General features: G+C 32.0%; 1 protein-coding gene across 2 annotated transcripts; it reads left to right on the top strand.

Moving 5' to 3' along the window:
• The first annotated feature begins 3617 nt into the window (after window positions 1-3617).
• LOC118050406 (putative glucose-6-phosphate 1-epimerase) lies at window positions 3618-7365 on the top strand. Of its 2 annotated transcripts, none has more exons than XM_035060759.2 (9): window positions 3618-3871; window positions 4054-4200; window positions 4815-4889; window positions 5510-5569; window positions 5653-5810; window positions 5906-6037; window positions 6292-6394; window positions 6588-6687; window positions 6796-7365. In XM_035060759.2, exons 2-9 carry the CDS (start codon window positions 4123-4125, stop codon window positions 7011-7013), a joined length of 924 nt encoding a protein of 307 aa, XP_034916650.1. In that variant the 5' UTR covers window positions 3618-3871; window positions 4054-4122; the 3' UTR covers window positions 7014-7365. The 2 variants fall into 2 exon arrangements, with proteins under 2 accessions (XP_034916650.1, XP_034916658.1); XM_035060767.2 differs by having other exon boundaries at window positions 3620-3871; window positions 5513-5569.
• The last annotated feature ends 250 nt before the right edge of the window (window positions 7366-7615 follow it).

The following is a 7615-nucleotide window of genomic DNA, read 5'->3' as shown; positions in this document are numbered from 1 at the left end:
ATCAGGTCAATCTCCAGATCGGGTCTGATAATTATGGTTTGCCTTCCCAAACACGTTTAAGGCAAAGATCCTTCAAGACACATATTGTCTTCAAGTTGTCCAAAATTATAGGTGTTAAACACATTGATTATCCTATTCTTGCATGTACACATTTATGTGGGTTCAAGGCTATATAAATAAGATAAGATCTTTGTCTCTATAATAATATTTAATACAATCATCATTTTCCTCGTTAAGCATCACTTTGCTTTCTGCGAACACACAACACATTCTTCAAAAGATTTTTTCCTTTACCATTAGTACCAACATAAGTATGAAAGTTTACTCTAAACCTAACATGAATCTTGTTTGAAAGCTTCTAGTTTTTCAAACCTTGCATCTTATGTCGTCTAGTTTATCATTTAGTGATGATACATGAAAAAATTACTCGAATGTTTTATACAATGTACACATTTTATAAATATGTCTATAAATATCATAGATATTTATATCAAGTATCTTATAACTTAGATATTTATATAAAATATCTTATATCAAGTATCTTATAACTTAGATATTTATATAAAATATCTTAGATATTTATCTTGAAAAAATCTACATATACAAAGCTTTATTTTTTTAGATGAAAGGTCTGTCAGAATTCATTTCTCTACATTTTATTTTTCTAGACAATATATATCTAAAAAACGAAAGTCTAATACAAGATTTAAACAAAATTTAAGAAATATTTAAACCTAGAAAATATTTATTTTTCTCATCACCTAACAAACACCATATTGACTTAAGGTTCAAAGTATTTTTCTTACAAGTGTTGATAGATTTATCAAGTTTTTTAGATCTAGTTTTATTAGCTCATAGAAAGCAACTCTAATCTTTCTACTAGAAACTTTTCCAGCCTCATCGTCCATAATTGTAAAAGACTTAATCTTTGTGAGATTTTCTACGATCTCATTGTTACCTTAAAAATTCCATGCATTCAACATAAAACCATTGCATCGACAACATGCATCCTCTGCTCTTTCAAGAACAGACAATCACCTCGCAAAATCCCTCTTCAAAAAATCAAACAAAGAAATTTCTCACTTTCGAAATGAGCAAAGGAACTTTATAGTGTCCTACATGCCTTGCATCCTGATAGAAATTAAGAAAGATTAATAATATTAAATATAAATATAAAATAAAATAAAAATGCAATTTGAGATGTTAGTAATTTCCTTTTAAACCACTTGTCTAGTTAAATAAAGTAAAAAATTCTAGAAATTCTTAAAAATTTAAGTAGAATTATATATTAAAAAAATAGCCAAAATCATAAACTTCCGTCCCACTTCAACCAGGTGCCCGACTCCATCTATATTTTTTATATTGAATCAATTTTAAGAAAAAAAATCTTAACTTAAGGTACATTTTATTCATAAAATATTTTACATGTAAAATATCTTTCCATAAAATATTTTTTAATATTTGGCTTGAAAATATTTTCCCCATAAAATATTTTTCAAAAATAATTATTATGAAATAATGATAAAAATAAAAGTGAGATAACAATGATAAAAAAAGAGGTGGGGTAAGATGATGGTTATGGTGTGATGGCGGTAATGGTTAAATGATCATGGTAATGGAGGAGAAGGTAGTAGTAATGAGATGATGGTGGTGGTGTTTAGAATAATTGATTGATATTGTAAATAGATTAGTATTTATAAAATATTTTTACTAAATTTTATGAGTTGGAAATATTTTGCAGCATACGAACTAAGTTTAAAAGTTGGTTATAAAATATTTTTCATTGATCTATTTTATAAGGAAAAAAGGCAAAAAAATATTTTCTAAAAATATTTTTTGAAAACAAATATAGAAAAATCTAGAAAATATTTTTGTACTAAATATTTTATGCAAAACAAACAGATTTTTAAACTTTAAGTGACAAACTACATATCCATTGATGAATTATAAAACCACAAAATAAGATTTAAACTTCAAATCCATGCATAAAATCATAATAACAACTCCATCAAATAAAATAAAAAGTTTTAAAAAATATGGTGAGTGATGGACTAAATGAACCTCATGTACACCTCTGCATCTTACCCCAATCCAGTGTGTACCGGAGCTAAGTTGCAAGATTAGATTTTTTTTTTTTTTTGTAAGAAAATAATATTAATGTGCCGCACACTTATTTTAAATAAGAAAGAAAAATCTTCCAATTGAGTTATTGTTTTAATTACATTAAATAAGTTGGTTTTATTTAACTAGATAATAAAAAAAACAATAATAATAAATGAACCAAATAAAAAAATAATCATGATAACTGTGGAAAAAAACAATATAGCTTAATTTTTATTCTATCAACTACAAAAGAACAAAATTGAGTAAAAAACAAACTAGTCCAAGTCATTAGGCTAGAAGCACCATATCTATATATATATAAAATAAAAAAACATAAAGTCCAATTTTTAATAAATTAATTGTTGAATGATGAAATTAAAAAAAAATCAATTATATAAAAGAATCCAAAACCAAATATAGCAATTAAAAGAATGAGGATCAATATTGATATAAAAAAAATTAGAAAAAAACTACAATTTTTTGATTGAAGGGTTAAATTAAAAAGAAAAATTAATTTAACAAAAAAAAAAAAAAAATCAAAAGAATGAGGATCAAAGTATAAAAAAAATCACAAATTATGTTTGAATGGTGAAATTAAAAATAAATTAAATTTTACAAAATGATCAAGAATAAAAATTAGAAATCAAAAGAATAAAGATCGAAGTTGAAATGCTAATAAATAAAAAAATAAATTGAAAATTTTGAATGGATGCCACAAATTTCGATGGAAGGAGAGAGAATAGAGGGAAAAAAAAAAACTACCACCGACAAACAATATCACCATCACTAACACGCGCCACCCCACTAGAAAAAAAAAACACCGAGAAGATTTCTATGACACGATAAAAAAGAGTTTTTGGTTGTTGAGATTGAGAGACACTACATACGCCGCCGTAAAAACATGGATGCTTCCCATGTATTGATTATGTTTTATTTAAATAATATTTTTTATTTATTAAAATAATTTGTTAATAAAAAAAATGATAGGAAAAAAAAAACAGACTCAAGTTTAAAAAAGTTTGCTTTTAAAAATAATTAAGCCATTTTAGTTTACATAAAGAAATAAAAGGATTAAAAAGACGTAGATGCCAGGTTTAAAATTTTTACTTTTTATTCATTCTACTTTACTCAAGAAAGGAAAAGACAATTTGAACCCTAATCAATATAATAATAAAAAATAAACCTTGGAAAATAAAAATTATCTCGACCCCAGGAACATTGATTTTTTAAGAAGAGCAAATTGGTAATTACATGTTTTACAATACGATGAATCTTCTGTCTTTTAGTTTTTTTTTTTTTTTGGACGTGGGATGAAATTATGATCAAGATCAGACGGCCAATACTCGTCCAATTAGAGTGAATTTTGGCACATAGAGTCCAATGTGGGGAAGCAAACAAAAAACAAGACACGGAGAGAAAACACAGCTATCCTGGCTAACTGACAGAGACATGAACGAAACAGAGTATCCAATGACAAAAGCGAACTAGTTGGCTTCATTTCCTTGGCTATCCTTTTCTCTTCTCTTCACCAAGGTCACCATCATCCTCCCATCTCTCTCTCTCTCTCCCTCCCTCACACGCACACATGGAAAGAAGAAGCATATGGTATTTTTTTTAATGGTCCTTACCTTTTACCTTTATATATATATATATATATGAACTTGTCATGAACTGAGAGTTGGTGGGCTGTTCTTTGTACTCGAAGCCGATTACAAATCTTCTATTATTAGTTTAACAAATCTTAGCAGCTACTACTACATCAATAAACGTAAGTTTTCCTTCTTTTATTATGTTATCCCACTTTGCCATGATATATTCTTATCTTCTCTCTCGCTCTCTCTGTGTCTGTGTATGTGTACCATGTTAGCTTGGTTTCTTGTTTCTTGTTGTTGTGGTGGTGAGTGAGATTTTCTTTATTTTTTTTTCCTTTCCCATTTGTGGGTGTTATAGCTGGAGTGGAAGAAAGGGAAAGTGAACCCAATAGTGAGTAGCCTGAGGGAAAGGTTGAGGCTGAAACCCATGGCGTTGAATATGGTTCATGATGCTGATGGGCTGCCAAGGATTATTTTGACTGACCCTACTGGCTCTTCTGCTGAGGTAATTACCCTTTCTCCTTGAATTCTTGTTTATTCTTTACTTTTTCTTGGTTACTTGTAGGTGATGTTTCTGTAATCTAAGACAGAAATTGAAATTGGTGTAGGCTTGATTATTAACAATTAATTATGGTAATTAAGAGTACTTTGCAGGGATTATGTCAAACAATTTTCAAAAAATGAAAAAAGAAGATCAGGATAAGCAGGAGTAAAATAATTGAGTAATTAAATTAATGAATTTCAGTTGAATAAGCAGCAATCCTCACTTTTCATATCCTTTAAAATATGCAATCTTGAAAGTGATATTAAAAAAAAATAGCAATCATAACTGGAATAACACAAAGAAATGGAAAAAAGTTTACTATTAGGGGTTGGCTTAGGATAGATTGGGCCGAGATAAACACCTTGTGCTGTGTTGAGTTCTAATTTCACACAGTGAAAGAATTCTTCTAGGGCTGTATGCGTGAACCCTACTCAGTACACATGAACAGATAGTTTGCACGGGTGTAGGATTTCGGTTAAGCCATAAAACATATTGAAGTTCCTCTTACCAACTTGCAAAAAATGAATTGAGTCAACTTCAGCACTAAAGAACTCTTCACTGAAAAATGGTTTCAGGTGCTTTTGTATGGCGGGCAGGTTGTTTCATGGAAGAATGAACGAAGAGAGGAACTACTTTTTATGAGCAGCAAGGTGAGCAGTTCTTCTTCTGCATGTTTAACTACTTCTGAGACTACAGATATATTTAAGCTTCATGTGAACCTTATTTAGATTCTAGGAACGACAAGTTGCTGATTTCTGGATATTACAGTATCGATAATTCAATCTTTGATAGCTATGCTATTGATTTGGATGTTGGCCTTCACTTTGTTCTCGTACATGTCTAAGGTAGTTGAGCCTTGAGATTCTTTAGCAATTAATAAACCGGTTGATTCCAGCAGTTTTTGAATAATAGCTTAACTTTGATCTAGCAACCATGACAACATGATGGTGAAAGAATTAGCTGGCTTATCTCAATTTATCACCACAAGAAAGGACAAAAACTAGATAGAAGCTTAACGTATTTTGAACTGTTTTGTTCTGTAGTTATCTGGTCTTCATTTTCCATTAGTTCTGTTTCTCTTGGTACTTATCCAATCCACACTTTTTTTTCATTACTCATTAGCCATTAGTGCTCTGCTGTTATTATTAAAAATGGGAAACCTCGAGTTGCTCTCAAACTAGCATACCATTGTTTGAGTTATTAACTGTATAGAAGCTACATACAGCTATAACTTCCATAATATCTTGTTTATGAGGCATTATTTTCTTAGCAGGCAATTTGGAAGCCACCAAAAGCCATCAGGGGAGGCATTCCTGTCTGCTTTCCACAGGTTTGAGATCTAACGAACGAAGCAGAATCGTATCATTTTATCCTTGTTGAGATTATATTTCTTAGTCCATGCTGCAATTTCAGTTTGGGAATCTTGGTTCATTGGAGCGACATGGGTTTGCAAGGAACAAATTGTGGTCATTGGACAATGACCCTTCACCTCTGCCTCCAACAAACAATCAGTCATCAGTGGATCTGATATTGAAGTCCACAGAAGAGGATCTGAAAACCTGGCCTAGAAGGTATGCTTGCAAATTTGTAACCCTTACAAAATAAGACTACATGTCCAAGGGTATCATCAATTGGATGAACTTATGAATCTCATGGTATTCTGCAGCTTTGAGCTACGGCTTCGTATCACCCTCAGTGCTAGCAAGCTCACTTTGATATCTCGTGTGAGAAATACAGATAACAGGCCCTTCTCCTTCACTTTTGCACTGCGTAACTACTTATCTGTATCAGATATCAGGTTTGTCTCATGAATTATAAAGCAATTGCTTCGTTTGCAATGACTTAGACTTAAAGTTTGTGACTGGTGCCCCTACCCTCATAATTCCAGTCCTATTCATTCTGAATTGTGCATATTCCTGTAATCTATAAGTTTTTGCTATCAACATGCATGCTTTTTTTTCTCATTTTTAAGGGAGTTGGCAGAACATGAATTTGGTAGATATTACGTTGCTATTCTTTTCAGAGGGTTGCATGATGCTGTTTCATTTGCAGCGAAGTGCGTGTTGAGGGATTGGAGACACTTGATTACTTAGATAATCTAATGCACAGAGAAAGGTTCACTGAGCAGGCAGATGCGATTACCTTTGATGGCGAGGTACTATGCTTTATTTTCTTCTACTGTCAATTTGAATTTGAATCTTTTGCAGGTAGAATATTAATTGAAATTTCTAGCCACCGAATGAATTGTGATTTCATATGAGTTTCAACTTTGTTCTTTTATTTGAATTCCCATGTCTTGGAGCATGACCTTTTTCCTGTGTTTTTCTAATAAAATTAAGTCATTTTAGGTTGACAGGGTATATTTGAGCACCCCCTCAAAGATTGCCATCATAGATCATGAAAAAAAGAGAACCTTTGTACTGCGGAAAGATGGGATGCCAGATGCAGGTTCTAAAATGTTTTCTTGATGTTCTAACTGTGTGGCTGAACTTTCAAGTTGCCGTGGTCCTATCCACTCACTGTGTTACTTACATTTTCTACATGATTGACACGCAGTTATGTGGAATCCTTGGGACAGAAAGGCCAAGGCTCTCCCAGATATGGGGGATGAAGACTACAAAAGCATGTTGTGCGTGGATTCAGCTTCTATTGAAACCCCAATTGTCTTGAAACCTTTTGAGGAGTGGAAGGGCTACCAAGAACTCTCTACTGTGTCATCAAGTTATTGCAGTGGTCAATTGGATCCTCGAAAGGTTCTATATGGCTTTCACTGATCTCATTCATGGGCTAAGTGAAGGTTTCTTGTTAGCAATGTCAACTGTTTCATTTAATGTACAATATGGATGCTCTTGCTTTTCTGTATATTGCCCCTCGTGTCTTTTAGGATATCTAGAGTGAGATTAAACAAACTGCTATGGTGGCTTATCATTTTGGGATCACACTGTCACATTATTGAGCAACAAGATATTTTTATGTTGCCTCTGTGTGATGAGGTGATGTGCCTTTCTAGTATTTTCCATGTAAGATATAGTTAACTTTAAGAGTGGGTGATGCCATGGTTGTGATACAGAAATTGTTATAGATTTCTTGAAATCTTAAAAAGTAGAAACATCAGATTCATGAAAAGTTTATGCACTATCATCAAAGGGTGGGGATTGACTTGGATTCGATTATGGAATCAGCTACAATCTCACCATATACTTGTTCTTATTGAACCAATGCTTAGTCGCTTGGTAGTGGACTCGAACCTTATTCCTGTATGTCCAGCAAAGTGTTCCACTGAGTGATTAGAACAGTGAAAGCAAGGGCATCCCAGATTTTTCTATGGTATCCTTGTCAAAGGGATCATCTCCCAGATACATGTGAAAGAATGCCC

This window comes from Populus alba, chromosome 16, assembly GCF_005239225.2.
Source record: "Populus alba chromosome 16, ASM523922v2, whole genome shotgun sequence".
NCBI classification, from domain to species: Eukaryota; Viridiplantae; Streptophyta; class Magnoliopsida; order Malpighiales; family Salicaceae; genus Populus; species Populus alba.
Note: the sequence above shows the minus strand (reverse complement) of the source record. Positions and strands in the feature narration are given on the sequence as shown.

Bases quoted from the DNA above. Each gene is read 5' to 3' on its own strand.
- LOC118050406 (XM_035060759.2), top strand. From the start codon at position 4,123: ATGGCGTTGAATATGGTTCATGATGCTGATGGGCTGCCAAGGATTATT. The intron at 4,890-5,509 runs GTGAGCAGTTCT...TTATTTTCTTAG, and splicing joins TACTTTTTATGAGCAGCAAG to CAGGCAATTTGGAAGCCACC. The intron at 5,811-5,905 runs GTATGCTTGCAA...GGTATTCTGCAG, and splicing joins CTGAAAACCTGGCCTAGAAG to CTTTGAGCTACGGCTTCGTA.